The sequence below is a fragment of the Staurois parvus genome, unplaced genomic scaffold (genome assembly GCF_062004578.1).
Source record: "Staurois parvus isolate SC_StPar_1 unplaced genomic scaffold, SC_StPar_1.0 ptg001713l, whole genome shotgun sequence".
In the NCBI taxonomy this organism is placed as follows: Eukaryota; Metazoa; Chordata; class Amphibia; order Anura; family Ranidae; genus Staurois; species Staurois parvus.
In genome coordinates this window covers 25,473-44,651 of record NW_028319509.1, presented here as the reverse complement: position 1 = coordinate 44,651, position 19,179 = coordinate 25,473, and the positions used below count along the sequence as shown (strand labels likewise).

Here is a 19,179-nt window from a genome sequence, read left to right as displayed (position 1 = left end):
CGAAAGGAAGGGGAAGGTGGTACAGAAGGTGATAGCTGCGGGGGATGATCTGGTGAAGGTGACTCAAATACACTTCTTAGGCGGAGGTGGGGTAGGCATCCCTGAATAAATGAGTTTTCAAGGATCGCCTAAAGGCAGACAGGGTGGGGGCTGACCCAGATAAGTAGTATGTATCTCCAAGGCAGCGAAATCACATACAAATAACCAGATAAACACTTCTTATAGTGTAGGCATCTCCAAACACCATTGAATAGGCATACAAACCGCAGTTACAAACTTTTTTTTTTTGTTAAAAGCTCATATCAGTATATTCACCAAGCCGGCAAAAACAGCATCAACTTTCTGTACGCGATGACATCACAGGCAGGCTCTAATGCGTTTCGTCATAAACAGACATCTTCTAGGGCTCCTCTGTTCACATCCAGAAACCAAACTCAGCATTTCATGGTGTGTCTTCCATCATGCAGACGCTGCCCGGCACAAGTTTCATTTACACTCACCGGCCACTTTAATAGGTACACCTTGCTACCCGGTATGGTCTTCTGCTGCTGTAGCCCATCTGCTTCAAGGTTAGACGTGTTGTGTGTTCAGAGATGGTATTCTGTATAGCTTGGTTGTAACAAGTGGTTATTGGAGTTACTGTTGCCTTTCTATCATCTCCAACCAGTCTGCCCTTCTCCTCCACCCTCTGACATCAACAAGGCGTTTCCCTCCACACAACTGCCACTCACTGGATATGTTCTCTTTTTCGGACCTTTCTCTGATCATCTGCATTCAGTGATGGTATTCTGCATAGCTTGGTGGTAACGAGCGGTTATTGGAGTTACTGTTGCCTTTCTATCATCTCAAACAGTCTGCCCATTCTCTTCTGACATCAACAAGGCATTGTCCTCCACACAACTGCCACTCACTGGATATTTTTACCTTTTTTTTACCTTTCTCTGATCGTTCTGCGCTCAGCGAAGGTATTCTGTATAGCTTGGTTGTAATGAGTGGTTATTGGAGTTACTGTTGCCTTTCTATCCTTTAGAACCAGTCTGCCCATTCTCCTCTGACCTCTGACCTCAACAAAGCATTTTCCTCCACATAACTGCCGCACACTGGATATTTTCTCTTTTTTGGACCATTCTCTGTAATCCCTAGAGATGGTTATGTGTAAAAATCCCAGTAGATCATCAGTTTTTGAAATCCTCAGACCAGCTCGTATGGCACCAACAACCATGCCACGTTCCAAGTCTCTTGAATCCCTTTCTTCCCCATTCTGATGCTCAGTTTGAACTTCAGCAAGTCATCTTCACCACGTCTAGATGCCTAAATGCATTGAGTTGCTGCCGTGTGATTGGCTGATTAGCAATTTGTGTTACCAAGCAATTGAGCAGGTGGACCTAATAAAGTGGCCAGTGAGTGTAATGTCTACTTCCTTTGGTTACCATATAGCAATTTGGACCTACAAAAGGAAGTCGAGGTGGGTGGTCTGGGTCGACTGCTCAACCCCGGAAAAAAAGGGGAGGCTTTTTTTCCCCCCAAAACTTGATGGATGTATTTGCTGCTCTTAACCCTTAAATGTTTCAAAAAGTCCTTCAAGTGAGATAGAGTCTCCTATCAGCAATTTGTGTCACCAAGCCATTGAACAGGTGGACCTAATAAAGTGGCCAGTGAGTGTATTGTCTACTTCCTTTGGTTACCATATGGCAATTGGGACCTACAAAAGGAAGTTGAGGTGGGCGGTCTACGTCGATTGCTCAAGCCTGGAAAAAAGGGGAGCCTTTTTTTTCTCCCAAAACTTGATGGATGTATCTGATGCTCTTAACCCATAAATGTTTCAAAAAGTCCTTCAAGCGAGACAAAGTTTCATATCAGCAATTTGTGTTACCAAGCAATTGAACAGGTGGACCTAATAAAAGTGGCCGGTGAGTGTAATGTCTACTTCTTTTGGTGACCATATAGCAATTTGAACCTACAAAAGGAAGTCGAGGTGGGCGGTCTGGGTCAATTGCTCAAACCTGGAAAAAAGGGGAGGCTTTTTGCCTACCCAAAACTTGATGGATGTATCTGACGCTCTTAAATGTTTCAAAAAGTCCTTCAAGTGAGACAAATTTTCGTATCAGCAATTTGTGTCACCAAGCCATTGAACAGGTGGAGCTAATAAAGTGGCCGGAGAGTGTAATGTCTACTTATTTTGGTTACCATATAGCAATTTGAACCTACAAAAGGAAGTCGAGGTGGGCGGTCTGGGTCAATTGCTCAAACCTGGAAAAAAGGGGAGGCTTTTTGCCTACTCAAAACTTGATGGATGTATCTGACGCTCTTAAATGTTTCAAAAAGTCCTTCAAGTGAGACAAAGTTTCGTATCAGCATTTTGTGACACCAAGCCATTGAACAGGTGGAGCTAATAAAGTGGCCAGTGAGTGTAATGTCTACTTCTTTTGGTTACCATATAGCAATTTGAACCTACAAAAGGAAGTCGAGGTGGGCGGCCTGGGTCAATTGCTCAAACCTGGAAAAAAGGGGAGGCTTTTTCCCTAACCAAAACTTGATGGATGTATCTGATGCTCTTAACCCATAAATGTTTCAAAAAGTCCTTCAAGTGAGACAAAGTTTCGTATCAGCAATTTGTGTCACCAAGCCATTGTTCAAGGTGGACCTAATAAGGTGGTCGGTGAGTGTATAGCAAAATAAATAATGGTGAGATACACATCTAGACTGAGATGATAATGGCAAGCCCAAGGAATTTGTGGCTAGGATGTGCTCCCTTTCAGAAAAGTGGAAATTGAATGTAACATTTCATATTGTTCCCCAAACAATTCTATACTTTTATACTTATCCATGAGGGAGACAATGTCCCATAACACAGTATTTCTCAACCTTTTTTCAGGCACCTAAAAATTATGGACAGTCCTGAGGCACCCTCAGGACTGTCCATAAAATTATGACCAGTCTTGAAGCACCCATTCTAAAATGGGGTGCCTCAAGACTGTCCATAATTTTAAAAGGGCACCCCATTCAAAAATGTGAAAAACTATTCTATAGTTTTATATTACGCAGCAACATCCACACATGTAGGACGTCCAACATTAGAGAAGATTTATTTTTCCAAAGCAAATACACTTTGGCACACCGGTACTGACTAGTATTCCAATGTTTCTGTCGGTTTTTCTCCATCAGTGAGCTAATGTGACCCCAACACTGATGGAGAGGGGCAGGGGAGGGTCAAACTACGATGCTGTGCAGACGACCAGCATCATCCTTATCAACTGATGATGTCATTGGTTGTCAGGTCACCAGTGGCTAGAAAGTCATAATAGCGCACAATGAAAACCTGTATCTTTTTTTGGGCAATTGCAAGTTTTGGACAATTTTTAGACATTCTGCCAAGGCACCCCTGAAAAAAACTCAAGGCACCCTGGTTGAGAAAGTCTGCCCTAACAAACTCCACTACATCTGAATGATGGCACGCCACCACCTACTGGATGGAGGAAAACCTGCATCTGTCTACAAGTCAGTGATGGAGAAAGGTCAGCAGCAGGAAGACAACAGACAATACTGGTGACCCATTCTTTCCCTCTTCCTGTCTTTTTCGGGCACCTCTTCCAGAGTTCAGTTCCTCTTCAAGCCTATGTTTTCCTAACCTTTCATGACTTTATGAGTTTTTTTCTATGAAGCCCATCCATAATACTGTCCCATTGTATCCAAGACAGGGGCGGACTGACCATTTGGAAACTGGGGCACTGCCCGAGGGCCGGGGGTCAGTAGGGGGCCCCATGAGATGCCTCTGGTACCTTTTTCATAGGATTTTTTGAGTTTGGGCAAGGACACAGGGGCCCCATGATCCCCTGTTGCCTGGGGGCCCCATGAGTTGTCAGTCCGCCCCTGATCCAAGATGTAGTTAGTAGTCTATTTCTGTAGATGTCTATGTACTGGAACCTTCAAATATTTCTCAGTGATGTATCTTTTATCTTTTATTTTTCAGGATCATACCAATAGATATTTCTGGACCAAACAACTCTGTAGCGTATATGAGAATTTATAAAGATGAAGCCTTTACCACCCTGCTCTCAGACAATGACACACTGTATATGAATGATAATGTATACATCTCAGTGGTCATGCCTGAATTGGACGCCAACAATTTTAAGCTCAAGGTGGTGAGAATTTACGTCTCTCCTGGAGAATCAAAGAATCTGCAATACGATTTGCTTGTGAATGGGTAAGTGTACAGAATCCTGAAAAGAACCGGTCATAACAGTTATACATGTAGCACTACCCCCTTAGGAGTCGCTAGAAGATTTGGGTCTCCTTATACTCCTGCACAGCCGGGCATCACGCATGTTCACACAGGCTTGCATCCAGAGCCAGAGATCTGTCCTTGAGCTTTGGTTTTGTTGTTTTATTGAGGGGATTTGAACTGGGATAGGGTGACGGGTGTACAGGATGCCCAAGGGAACCGATAACTGAGGACAACTTCCTGGAACTTTTTACAAGCCTTCTCTGCAGCACAGTCTTTGTTGGAGAGCAAGCCAACGTCTCCTTCGTGTACCGCCCAAGACCGTAGATGAACTTCTCCTCTTCACCCAGCAATCTGGAGGAATCCCTGAACAGGGGATCCGGTTCCTGTCACTTTAAGAGATGAACAGTCACTAGTAGGGGGCTAATCTGGTTTCCCACCAGAGTGCTCCTTCCCCTATCTGCCCAAGGGGTGCAGGGGTACGCACTCAGACCCTCTCCTGTACTGCTTGTGGGTTGGTGGCTGCGACCAGGCCTATCAGCTTTGAGCTTTCCTCCTTTCCAGCTCCAGGCCTGCAGGTGGGTTCCATCCCACTAGGCCCCCTAGCAGCCTTCTTCCTTCAGCCTCACATCTTCCTCTTTATCTTCCACCCAAACTCTCCTGCCACTGACACTTTTAAGGGTGCCCCAGCCCCTTGCCAAGCCTTCTGTTGGGGATTGGCTATGGTCCCTCAAGAGTGCATCCAGCCACTCCTCAGATCCACCGACTGCCTCTAGAGCCTTCCTCCAAAGCTCTAGAACAGGGTGAAATTCCAGAGGGGCTGGCCTGCAGAGCCTCTCAGCTCCTGACCATGGTTTTACCTTCTGGCTATTACACCCAGGCTGCTACTCAGCCTTCCTCACTACCAATTAAACACTAGCTTCCCCTAGCTAAACTAGGAGGGTGCTACATACACAAGTGGGGGATTTCAAGAAATAATGCGTGAGAGGCATGTGACAACCTCTAAATGTCAATGTTGTCAATGATGGGGGTGGAAACACACAACCTGGCTCCCAGTGATGTCCAATGATATTAAAGTGACCCTGTCAGCATATGTATATTCAATATACCTTCTAAAAGAAGACTGCATACACTTACTTTTTCTGTGGCACGTTTCTTTAAGAGCCGCTTCCTCCATGTGGTCACACACCTTTGGGCATGTGAATACCTGCACCCCCTGCCACTCTCTATGGTTTCTTCCTTTACAGTACGGGTGTCAAACTGGCAGCCCTCCAGCTGTTGCCAAACTACAAGTCCAATGAGACATTGCAAGATTGACAGTTACAAGCATGACTCCCAAAGGCCGAGGCATGATGGGACTTGTAGTTTTGCAACAGCTGGAGGGCCACCAGTTTGACACCCCTGCTCTACAGGATGCATGAATTGGCAGGAGGAACCACGGCAAGTGACAGGGGGGAGGATGTATTCATCTCACCCAACTGGTCAAGTACATCCCAAGGATGGTGAAAGGTGAAATGGAAGTTGGGTTGCTGGAAAGGCAAGCATATGCTCTCTTCTTCTAGCATGTATGTTGTACAGAAAAGTGATCCCGTGCTGCCAAGGTTACTTGAAAATGGTTGTAAACCTCATATGAACAGAGCATATCTCTCTATAGTGTGTACTTGCCTCAATCCAAAGCACCAAGTGTCATTTCTGTCTCCTCTATCTTCCCTCTGCTTTCTGCATTCGTCACTTCTGACAGGTAATCCCAATACCACAGAATCCCCCTCCCCCCTCAACCCAGCACACAGAAGGTGATTGACAGCCTCAGCTGTGCACGTTTCCATATGAGACTGTGTAGAGGTCTGTGTGCTTAGTTTCCACTCAGGTCTCAGATTACACTCAGCTCTCCTCTATGATGTGCAGTTTGCAACATCAGATCTCCACCCCCACCTGCTGGATCTGAGAAATAGCCTTTGATCTGTGTGTTTTAGAAGGCTGGAGAAGAGATAAACAGGTACAACTTATGTAGGAGGATTTGCTTCACCTCTGTTGTTTCACCTGTTGATCCTGCCAGAAATGATTCCTGTGCTCTCTGCCTGTGCTGAATTCTCATCAGTTACATTGTTCTTCCCTATTGCTAGAGTCTTAAAGGGGTAGTTCCCCTTTAAGACTCCCATTGTAAACTCATACAGAATATGGAATTCCCATAGTGTAGTATGTATAGAAAAGGTGTTTATTAAATTACAATTGCACTCACGTTTAGATAAAATTCACAAGCACATACTATAGACAGTGGACTCCCGCATCACTTCCGGGCTCAGCTCTGTCACCCGGCTCCGCCCACACGCGTGTCGTCACATGACATGACTTCCTCAGTCGTTCCATATTCTGTTTGAGTTTACTACAGACTGCACTCCTTAAGGACCATAACCTACGGAGGAACAGATCCCAGATCCAGTAACAGCGGGAGTCCACCAAAAAGATCCCATTTTAAGAGAAAGAGGCATTCATGACCTGCGAGCGGACAGGTCCATTTGTGGAGGTGGGTGCAGTGGTGAACGGTGGTGGACATGGTGAAGATTGAACACAGGAGGTGCTATACAAATAGAAAGTGGAGAAGGTCGCACACGTCTTCGTAGCCAAAAGACTGATATGATATTTGAAGACACCTTTACTTTATTTCATTGTGCTCAATCACAAGGAATTCAAATGATTTTGCATGTGTGTTTTTGATTTATGGTCATCTCTATAAGGTTGAGAAGTGTTATGTATCTGCACATGTATGGGATACACAGCCATGGCCAAAGGTTTTGAGGATGACACAAATATTCATTTATCTGCAAGGAAACCCATGCAGTTGTCATTGCTTTGCACAAAAAGAGATTCACGGACAAGGATATTGCTGCTACTAAGATGGCACCTATTTCAATCATTTCTTCACCACTGTGATTTTTATTTTTTTTGCTATATAAATGAAAAAAGTCTAAAAATTTTGAAAAAGTGTTTTTCTTATAACATTTTGCAAATAAATAATATTTCATTGTAAATCTTGGCCAAAATGTATTCTGTTATCTTTTTAGTAAACAAAATAATAACCCAAATTAGTTTATAACCAAAAATTATAATTTTTAAAAAACATTTTTTACATTTTTATTTTTTTTTTATATTATTATTTATGTTTTTGTTTATTACATACTGTCACCCTAGCAGTACACTGTACTACTTGTGGGGGGTGATGAAGATTTTTTCTTTTTTTTACAATGATTGCTTTTACACCCATAAAGGCTGTAAACGCAATCATTTCTCCTTCTCTCTGGCTGCATTCTTGCAGCCATTGAGAAATACTGTGTGAGCTGTGATTGGTCACAGCTTGTCACATGGTACAAAGGCTGTAGTGAATAGCCCTGTACCATGTGACCTCTGTGATCATTCAAAGATTTCACACGTAGGAAGCAATGATGTCAGAAGTGACATCTTGCTTTCTGCAAGTGATCACTAATTGACCAATCAGTGATCACATGATCGGGACATCGCACAGAGGTCCCGTATGACGATCGGTGTTCCACTGTGTCCCAGGGAGCGCACACAAGCAAGGGGTGGGGAGGCCATTTATAAACAGTCACCCGACCCTGCATTGCCACCGTCCAGCCTTTTATATACAACAGTCAGACAGGAAGTGGTTAAGTAGAGAGGTTCAATTGTTGTGAAGAAGGCTTCAGGGTGCCCAAGAAAGTCCAGAAAGCTCCAGGACCGTCTCCTAAAGTTGATTCAGCTGCGGGATTGGGGCACCACCAGTGCAGAGCTTGCTCAGGAATGGTAGCAGGCAGGGGTGGTGCACAGGGAGGAGAAGACTTTTGGAGGATGGCCTGATGTCAAGAAGGGCAGCAAAGAAGTCACTTCTCTCCAGGAAAAACATCAGAGAAGGACTGATATTCTGCAAAAGGTACAGAGATTGGACTGCTGAGGACTGGGGGAAAGTCATCTTCACTGATGAATCCCCTTTCCAATTATTTGGGGCTTCAGGAAAAAGACCTTGTCCGGAGAAGAAAAGGTGAGCGCTACCATCAGTCCTGTGTCCATGCCAGTAAAACATCCTGACACCATTCATGTGTGGCGTTGCTTCTCAGCCAAGGCAGTGGGCTCACTCACAATTCTGCCTAAGAACAAAGCCATGAATAAAGAATGGTTCAAAAACATCCTCCAAGAGCAACTTCTCCCAACCATCCAAGAACAGTTTTTTGAGGAACAATGCCTTTTCAAGCATGATGAAGCACCTTGCCATAAGGCAAAAGTGATAACTAAGTGGCTTGGGGAACAAACATCGAAATTTTGGGTCAATCGCCAGGAAACTCCGCAGACCTTAATCCCATTGAGAACTTGTGGTCCATCCTCAAGAGACGGGTGAACAAAAAAAAACACCAAACTCCAAGCATTGATCATCCAAGAATGGGCTGCCATCAGTCTGGGTGTGGCCCAAAGGTTGATTGGGAGTATGCCAGGGTGAATTATTTATTTCAGGTACTTATAAAGTGCTGGCAATTTTATGCAGTGCTTTACATATATATTGTACATTCACATCAGTCCCTAACCCTCAAGGGTTGTACAATCTAAGGTCCCTAACTTACATTAATACATATACTAGGGCCAATTTAGACAGGATCCAATTAACCTACCAGCATGTCTTTGGAGTGTGGGAGGAAACTGGAGTACCCAGAGGAAACCCACACAGGCACAGGGAGAACATGCAAACTCCAGGCAGGTGGTGCCATGGCTGGGATTTGAACCAACAATGCTAGTACTACCAGGCAGAAGTGCTAACCATTTAGTTACCATACTGCCCATTGCAGAGGTCTTGAAAAAGAAGGGTCAACACTGCAAATATTAACTCTTTGCATAAACTTCATGTCATTGTTAAAAAAAAGCCTTTGACACTTATGCAATTCTTGTCATTATACTTCAATATACCAGAGTAACATCTGACAAAAAGATCGAAAAACACTGAATCAGCAGACGTTGTGAAAATTAATATTTGTGTCATTCTCAAAACTTCTGGCCGGAGCGGAAGGCATATATTGATTAGAAGGGAGGCACAGCATCACTTTGTTGGTATATTTATTCCTGTCCCTTGGTGAGAATGCTGCTTCTCCAGAGGTACAGCGGGGTTAGTGAGCGTTGTCACCCACGATGAACTGGCTGAAATTCGCTTTATGGGTCATAAAATGTGGAAATTTGCAGCTAAACGACATTTAAGTCCCGATGGGTACATAATGGGTACATGCTGTGCACTGTACTATACCACAATATTATGTATCAGTTTCATTTCCTGAATTGTGATATAGCCGGGAGGAACTAAACCTCGATCGTTTCTCTGTCCAGGTGTCCAGCTGGCGGTTTACTAGCTAACCTACTAACCATCATCAGCAATGGAGTCTACACTGAATCTCGGTTTGTTATGAAGTTCTTCCACATTTCTGGATATGACAGTATCGTTCTTTCTGCTGATGTCCTACTCTGCGTAGATAATTGTGTCCCGGTAAGACTGGAAGATGTTCCGTGATGCCGTAAAAAAAAAAATGTGCAGAATTTTATTGTTTTAAAAAAGAGAATCAGTCGGGAGCAGGGGTGGACTGACCATTTGGGAACTTGGGCTCTGCCCGAGGGCCCGGGGACAGTAGGGGATCCCCATGAGATGCCCCTGGTACCTTTTGAGGGGTGGACTGACCATTTGGGAACTTGGGCTCTGCCCGAGGACCCGGGGTCAGTAGGGGGCCCCATGAGATGCCCCTGGTACCTTTCATAGGCTTTTTTGGGTGTGGTTTGACTGTGGGCGAGGACACAGGGGCCCCATAATCCCCTATTGCCCCGGGGGCCCCATGAGGTGTCAGTCCGCCCCTGGTCGGGAGACATGAATTTTTATTGCTGACTTGTTCTTCACCACTTGAGTACCAGCCTGTAATTCCCCTTCATTACCCGGATACATTTCAGTTGTCAGTACTGTGATAGTTTGACCGACGGTTACTCATTCATCCAATGCTGTACCCAAATGAGTTTTATATCATTTTTTGAGACAGAGAGCTTTTTTTGGTGGTATTTAATAACCCCCCCTATTTTTTGTTTTTTTATGTATCCTTTAACCCCCCTGGCGGTATTCCCGATTGTAGCTCGGGGTTAATTATCAGTGCGAAAAGCGGTAACCCCGAGCTACACTCGGGAATACCCTGCAGCGTTGCTCTGTGATCCCTGTTTCACTTACCTTGTCCTTCGTTCCCGCGATGTCCCCCCTGCAGTGTCCCCGGCCATCTCCCCTGACCGATGCCGGCATCCGTCTTCCAGGTTCCAGTCCCTGTGTGCGTTGGGACGTACGGGGGCCGGAACTGGCGGGAAATGTAAAAATTTTAAACAGTGACATTCACAAAATACACTAAAATCACACAGTATAACATTCCTGTATCAAACCATTTCACATACATTTTGTCCCGAGTGCTTTGTCCGGCGCCCTGCCTGCATTGTTACCGCCCTTTCTGCCTGGAAACTGAGAAACGTCCATGGCGTCCAAAAAGCGTCCCTTTAGGTCAGACGCGGTTTTAGACCGGCTAGAGAACAGCGATAGTAAATCAGAACCACTTGCAGAATTGAGTGATAATGATTGGTGGGGGAAATTCCTCATCAGACACTGAAAACGATTCTGCGACTGAGCTCAGCGATGGGCCAACTTGGCGCTCTATTTCACATTTCAGTGTTTTTGGTTTGATTATATTATTGAATTAAATTTATTATTATTTTTTATGATTATTTATTATATTATAATTTATGATTTCGTGTTTCAAATTTTATCATCCCCGGGATGTTTACTAGACTCTTGTTCGGACAAATTTCAGTGAGTTATTCCTAAAAATTACAGGCCTACAATAAAAAAACAACATATTTCCACGCAAAAAAAGTACCGCTTTGAGCAAAGAAAAATTGACATAATCAGACCGCTAGGGAGGTTAAGAAATGGAATACGTCTAGTCCACCTCCTGCACCTCATAATAAAGGGCTATTTAGTCTTTAAATGATAGTAAAGCTTATTATTAATATACTTTTTTTCAGATCAGAATTTATGACCAATGAGTGGTTTTGGAGAGCCGAGTTAGTTATGAAGAGGGCACTTTCCGGTCAGATAAAGCCAGACTCCAAATGTGGATTGAGTCTAACTGGCTTTACCATGGCCGGTTGCAGCTGTTACAGAAACACCCCAATAGAGAATGTTTTTACAATGTTTTTCTGGCTTTTTTGGTTATCAGTGTTCAGCTTGACAGACTTTGCAGAGTAATGCTTATGATAGCCATTGGCAATGACGGCTTCTAACTATGCGGTGCAGACCGGCTAAACCACATTGACATAACCCTCTGCCCTTCTCAAGCCGGCTCAATGGAATTTATGATACTACAAGAATGTATTATCTTCTGCTAAAAAAAAAAAAACTTGAATGGAATTTATCATAACCTGTGTGCGTGTGAAACTGAACTATTCAGTCTTGTGATTTAGTCTCTGAATTATGAACTTTGAAAAAGTTGAAAGGTGAACACCTTGTTCATTAGGACTCCCAATCAGTTTGGAGTTTCTCTGAATTCTCACAGACACAATGAAGGGAGCACCTTATTATTATTATTATTATACGGGATTTATGGCGCCAACAGTATACGCAGCGCTTTACAATATAAGGGAGACAGTACAATTACAATACTTTCAGTACAGAAGGAATAGGAGGGCCTGGCTCGAGGAGCTTACAATCTAAAGGAAGGGGGAGGTAATACAAAAGGTGATAGCTACGGGGGATGATCTGGTGGAGGTGATTCAAGTACAGTTCTTAGGTGGGGGTGGGGTAGGTTTCCCTGAAGAAGTGAGTTTTCAAAGATCGCCTAAAGGCAGACAGGGAGGGGGCTGACCGGACATGCTGTGGTAGGGAGTTCCAGAGGATGAGAGAGTCTCTGGAGAAGTCCTGGAGGCGAGCGTGGTAGGAGGTGATGAGGGAGCTAGAGAGGAGGATATCATGGGAGGAGCAGAGTGGGCGATTTGGACGGTATCTGTGGATGAGGTTGGTGATGTAGCTAGGGGCAGTGTTGTGGATGGCTTTGTAAGCTGTGGTTAGTATTTTGAATTTTGTACATTGGGTTAGAGCAGTGTTTCTCAACTTCAGTCCTCATGGACCCCCAACAGGTCATGTTTTTAGGATTTCCATTATTTTACACAGGTGATTTGATCAGTTTCACTGCCTTAGTAATTACCGCAGCTGTTTCATCTGAGGGAAATCCTGAAAACATGACCTGTTGGGGGTCCATGAGGACTGGAGTTGAGAAACACTGGGTTAGTGGAAGCCAGTAAAGGGATAAAGGGGCAGCAGTCGCTGATTGGTTGGTAAGGTGTATGAGTCTAGCAGCAGCATTCATAATAGACTGAAGGGGGGATAGCCTGTTTAACGGTAGACCAGTGAGGAGGGAGTTGCAGTAATCGAGTGCATGCTTTGGGGTCGTTATTGTCTAGTTCAGGGGGTCAGTCTTGGAGACCAGAAGCTCTAGCAGTAGAAAGGCTCCCACTGACCAGCAGGATACGTACATGCAGAGGCGTCCCTAGGGTTGGTGTCACCCGGTGCGGTAACACGTGGTGTCAACCCTCCAGAGAGGAAGGAGCGGTGCCGGTGTAGCGGTAAAATGAGTATCCCTTGAAGATATGTATCCCCTGAAGCAACTGCACATGTGCCGGTTTCAGGCTGAAGAAGCCGATCTCCGACTTTAGCACAGAGCCGGCGATCGGCTTCTTCGGCCTGAAACCGGCACATGCGCAGTTGCTTCAGGGGATACTCATTTTATTGCTACACTGGGGTGAGGGCAGCTGTCACTGTGCCGGCATCCTGCTCCTGCACCCCCTGTGATGGTGTCACCCGGTGAGGTCCACACCCCCCTAGGGATGCCACTGCGTACATGATCCGGCCAACCTGGCACATGATGTGGGTTCACCCAAGGTGCGGTGCCTAAGCAGTAACGGATATTCACCAGAGCTCCTGATGGTGGAGATGGGTTTTGCTGCATGTTAGTACCAGGTCACGGTCCTCAGGATGGCCCCACCAGGAGGTGAGCAAGCTGGGGTCCAGTAGTAGATATTGCAAGTAGAGAGAAGCAGGAGCGTAGTCAGTAAACGAGCCAAAGGTTGCCAGAAAGTGGTTGTAGGTTGGGATCAAGCGGAAGTGTAGTCAAGGAACCAGCCAAAGACTGATAACGAGTGATAGTTGAGATAAATACAGCCGCAGGTATGGAAGGAGTAAGATATCGGCCAGAGAAAGAGCACAATAATCGGTCGGACAGGAAGTGCAAAGGCATGGCTTAAATAGGAAGTTCATGGAGGACCAAGGAGTTAAATGTATACCAGAAACAAGGTACAAGATGATATTATCCAATGAATCAGACAGGACACTGTCCAGCATCTCAGGTGACTCATCAAGAAGAGCTGCTGCCAGATGCAGCAGAGGTCATGGGTTCAGATCTTGGATCTGCCCATTAGCCTCATTGCTTTAATGCCAAGTTAGCCACTGACCCAAATAAAGTGTGTAGCCAGTGAAGTCATAACTCAACCTGCATACTTGATGATGGGTCAGTGACTGCCAAGGTGGTGAAGCCCCAGCTTGCATCTCAAAAACAAGGCACAGTACCCAAATTTCTGTAGTTGGTACTTACCGATCCACACAACCTGCTGACCATCACTAATCTGAACCTCTACTATTTGAACAACAGTGTAGAAAATGTGACAGAGGTTTCAACCCTTTCTTGCTCTACCATAAACTACAAAATAAAGATTTGGATGGAGTTATACTTGAATTGACATCTATTTTATAAAGAAGGAATACCACTGACCAACAAATCTATGATTCTTCAGGCACTTGTGAGACACCTGTGATGCGTCATGAGTTCAGGTCATAAATAGTTCCTTTGCAATGAGCCGCAATTACTCCGCTACACCCGCTTGACCAAAGGATGCAGACTCCTAAACAGTAAGTTATCCTTTAATATAAACAAACAAGGATGCAGCCACCAGGGGTGGACTGACAACTCATGGGGCCCCCGGGCAATAGGGGATCATGGGGCCTCTGTGTCCTCGCCCACATACAAACCACACTCAAAAAAGCCTATCAAAGGTACCAGGGGCATCTCATGGGGCCCCCTACGGACCCTGGGCCCTCTGGCAGTGCCCCAGTGCCGAATGGTCAGTCCACCCCTAGGAGCCACTCAACTTCAAAGAGTCCAAGATGCATTTATCAGTATCACTCGATACAAAGAAAACCCACCTGATCTTCCCATGAGTTGCACTCTGTCAGGGACCATCGCGACGCATGGGTCTGCACATGCGTAGGTGTCTGTCAAGACATGCAGGCAGCAGGGCACTAGGACCCAGGCGCACCCGTCGCCTATGACGGTGCTGGCCAGGCACTAGGACCTAGGCTGCGCCTGTCAGGTGCAGGGCAGGCTACTTAAACCAGCCCTGCACAGACACATGTATGGTCTGATCTGATTCCTGTGTTCCTGTATTCTGTTACTGAAGATTCGTTGCTGACCTGCCTGGACCTGACCTCTGCTGACTTCTCCTGCTCTGACCCCTGGCTAAGTTTGACCTCTCTTTGGATATCCCTACCTGATCTGAACTACTGGTACCGACCCCGGTGAGTGACCTGACTATTCTTCTGCCTGCTGCCTTGTACTACGCTGACCTCTCTGTTACCGACCTGGCCCGTCTGACCATGCTCATCCGTCCATCCATCCGGCACAGATCCAGCCATCCCTGCTTCCGCCTTCGGCCTCTTCACGTCAGGCTCTCCACCTGCACAGACCCCCGGCGGATTCCTCTACCACAGACGGGTGTACTCAGGGGCCGCGACCTGGTTCCAGTCTGCTCCAAGTCCATCCCCACCATCAGGGGCCCTGGTGAACAAGCAGGCTGGGGCTTAGACTCCGCGCTCTGGGGAATCCTGTCCTGTGGGCTGCTAGAGGTACCGCCAGGCGGTTGCTAACACACTCCAACAAGAGCTCAGTCAAAGAGGTCATAGAGCAGCCTTTCTCAACCTTTGACATGGAGGAACCCTTGAAATAACTTTTTGTCTTCAAGGAACCCCTGCTAATAAATATTTGTTATTTATTATTATTTATATTATGTTCAGCTCACAGTACATTATTGTGATGGTCACTGGGAAGAATGCTTCTTACATTTGTGATCATCAGGAAGAATCCCCCTAGAGATAGCTAAAAAGATCATTGTTGTCATTGGTAACTCATCTGAGAACCATAAATCTCTTTTTTTGCTCAAGGAACCCCTGGCAACCTCTGAAGGAACCCTAGAGTTCCACGGAACCCTGGTTGAGAAACTCTGTCATAGAGAGTTCGTATGACTAAGCTCCTGTTAGAGTGAAATGCGTAAACGGAAACAGGTGGATTTTCTCTGTATCGGGTGATACTAATAAATGCAGCTTGGACTCTTTGAAGTTGAGCGAGTGTAGCAGAGTAATTGGAACTCATTTCAAAGAACTTGTTTTTGACCTGAACTCACAGCGCATCTTGGACTTTGAAGTTGAACAACTCCACCCTTGTTTGTCTACTATTGAGAAATAGGTTCTTGAGTAAAAAGGTTAAAAATAAATAAATAATAAAGTACAAAGTGCGGTAACTCAATTCAGCCGATTGGCAGTGTTCTGTTCTCACAATTACACCTCCTTTTTGAATACGATCAACAGTGTTTCTAATTCACAAAGCTAAAAAAAAAATGAAAGTATCAAAGGTTCAGCCACCCGTGTTGGTGTGATGGCAAGAAGCCCACAAATTTGTGTATGTAATGGTCATGAAAGTTTAGTTAAAAAGTAGAATACTTTTATGTATTCCTTTTATATATTTTGTTTTTGATTACAGGTCTGCACAGAGGGTAACCCACCTACAGTCTCTTCAAATACAAGTAAGTCATCTTAACATCTTGTGGTATTTAGGGTCTGGATCACTAGCCAGTCATATATTAGTAAAACAGTCTTTATTTTTATCACAAAAACAGCTTACCTTTAGCCTAAAACAAGCAAAATAGTCCAAAAACAAAGCTTTGGATCACCACCAGCATAACCTTGTCCCACAACAGGGTTTAAAGTTCCCTCCTGCTTCAGGGGTCCAGAAAAAGGTTACAGAAATCAAACAGCCCACAGCCCTCTTACAACTGTGTCAAGTTCCACATAGCACATCTCATGGACACCTACTGGCTGCTTCCTACCTCTTTCAGCCCTCTCTTGCGGGCAGGTTAGCCCTTTCAGGTTCAAGGTACACCTAGTCAGGGTTTGGAGACTCTTTCCCAAGAAGGATCCATCTGAGCCATTCCATTACCCATATCAGGACAGAAAATGGTTGTAAATCCAGTCATTTCACAGGGTATACAGTATGTACGGTCTCAGGTGATACACAGAGATTAAGCAAATCCTCCTACATAAGTTGTACCTGTTTATCTGCAGCTTTCTCTTCTCTACAGGCAAGTGCAGAATTTATACAGCTTGTCTGAGCTCTCAGAAAGCGGGGGGCAGGGAGCTGAAGTCATACTTTTTGCATAGTGGGATAAGACAAGAACTTGCATTGGCTCTTTATTGCATTTTTTGACCCTGGAGGGGACCCTGGGGAGATTTTCCACCATTTCCTGTTGAAGTAACAACATTATCTCAAGGAAAGGAAATGAGGGGTACGGAAAATGGGTGATTAAAGTTCACTGTTTTAATACCACATATACTATATATATATACAGTTGCAAGAAAAAGTATGTGAACCCCTTGGGATTACGTGGAGTTTTGCATGAATTGGGCATAAAATGTGCTCTGAACGTCATCTAAGTCACAACAATAGAAGAACACAGTCTGCTGAACATAATACTACACAAACATTGGATGTTGCCATGGTTTATTTGCACATAACATGTAAACATTCACAGTGCAGGGAGGAAAAAGTATGTGAACCTTTGGACTTAATAACTGGTTGACCCTCCTTTGGCAGCAATAACCTCAACCAAACATTTCCTGTAGTTGCAGATCAGACCTGCACAACGATCTGGAGTCATTTTGGACCACTCCTCTTCACAAAACTGTTTCAGTGTAGTAATATTCTTGGGATGTCTGGTGTGAATCGCTCTCTTAAGGTCATGCCACAGCATTTCAATCGGGTTGAGGTCAGGACTCTGACTGGGCCACTCCAGAAGGCGTATTCTGTGCTGTTGCAGCCATTGTTTTGTTGAATTACTTGTATGCTTTGGGTCATTGTCCTGTTGCATCACCCATCCTCTGCAGAGCTTCAGTTGGCGGACAGATGGTCGTAGGTTTTCCTACAAAATGTCTTGATAAACTCTGGAATTCATTTTCCCATCAATGACAACAATCCGTCCAGGCCCTGAGGCAGCAAAGCAGCCCCAAACCATGATGCTCCCTCCGCCATGTTTTACAGTGGGGATGAGGTTTTGATGTGGGTGTGCTGTGCCTTTTTTTCTCCACACATAGTGTTGTATGTTCTTCCCAAACAACTCAATCTTGGTTTCATCTGTCCACAGAATATTTTGCCAGTAGTGCTGTGGAACATCCAGTTGCTCTTTTGCAAACTTCAAACGTGCTGCAATATTCTTTTTGGACAGCAATGGCTTCCTCCGTGATGTCCTCCCATGTACTCCATTCTTGCTTAATGTTTTCCTTATTGTAGATGTGTCAACAAAAATCTAAGCATGTGCCAGAGATTTCTGTAGGTCTTTAGCTGACACTCTGGGATTCTTCTTTACCTCATGCAGCATTCTGCGCTGTGCTCTTGCAATCATTTTTACAGGACGACCACGCCTAGGGAGAGTAGCAACAGTGCTAAACTTTCTCCATTTGTAGACAGTCTGTCTTATCATGGACACATGAACATCAAGGCTTTTGGAGACGCATTTGTAACCCTTTCCAGCTTCATGCAAGTCAACAATTCTTGATCGTAGGTCTTCTGAGAGCTCTTTTCTGTGAGGCATGGTTCACATCAGACAGTGCTTCTTGAAACCAGTAAACCCAAAACAGGTGTGTGTTTTTTAAGGGCAGGACAGCTGTCAGCAACACATCCAATATCATCACACTGATTGGAGTCAAGGTTGGCTCACTCCTGGCTCCAATTAGCTCTGGGAGAAGTCGTTAAGCTAGGGCCTCACATACTTTTTCCTCCCTGCACTGTGAATGTTTCAATGTTATGTGCAATTAAACCATGGCAACATCTAATGTTTGTGTAGTATTATGTTCAGCAGACTGTGTTCTTCTATTGTTGTGACTTAGATGACTTTCAGAGCACATTTTATGCCCAATTCATGCAAAACTCCACGTAATCCCAAGGGGTTCACATACTTTTTCTTGCAACTGTATATATATATATATATATATATATATGTGTATAAATTAAAAAAAATATGAAATCCTTGGATCAACTCTCCAACCGTGTAAATCCTCCCATGGTCCCCCCTTGTTGGGACCCCATGACTGGTGCCCACTTGTTGGTCTGCAAGGGTGGACAGCCACATCTATCCCTCATTCTTTTTTTCCTTTCTATAACTTTAGATCCTACCTCCCCAACCCTCTCCTCCCTTATTTTTCTGAACAATACTACTGTCCTCCTACCCCTCCTCCCTAGATATCTAACCATGCCTCCCGGGAACCCCCTTCCAAGGGACATAACAGACCTCCAATTACCAATGATGTATATAGTTCTTTGCAGATGGGAGCACTGACACCACTTTCCCATATCCAGTTCCCCTTCTCCATTTTTAGTACTATAATGTTTGATATTTGCTTCATAATGTATATCATAGTAAACATGTTACATATGTATTAAAATGTTTGGTATATGTTCTATACAATTTTTACACATATAAACCTCAACATGCATTGTTCAAAATGTAATGTTTTGACTTGTTAAAACAAA

The 19,179-nt window shown here is 44.6% G+C and overlaps 1 protein-coding gene across 1 annotated transcript in view; it reads left to right on the top strand.

Annotated features, from left to right (window-relative positions):
- The window catches only part of LOC149434670 (uncharacterized), a gene marked incomplete at its 3' end in the record, with an annotated part of 77,711 nt that overhangs the window by 33,073 nt on the left and 25,459 nt on the right, over positions 1–19,179 (top strand). Inside the window, exons 6-8 of the mRNA XM_089663539.1 lie at positions 3,971–4,207; positions 9,584–9,740; positions 16,138–16,180. Of these exons, the coding sequence (XP_089519665.1) occupies positions 3,971–4,207; positions 9,584–9,740; positions 16,138–16,180 (437 nt within the window). The remainder of the gene's footprint in view (positions 1–3,970; positions 4,208–9,583; positions 9,741–16,137; positions 16,181–19,179) is intronic.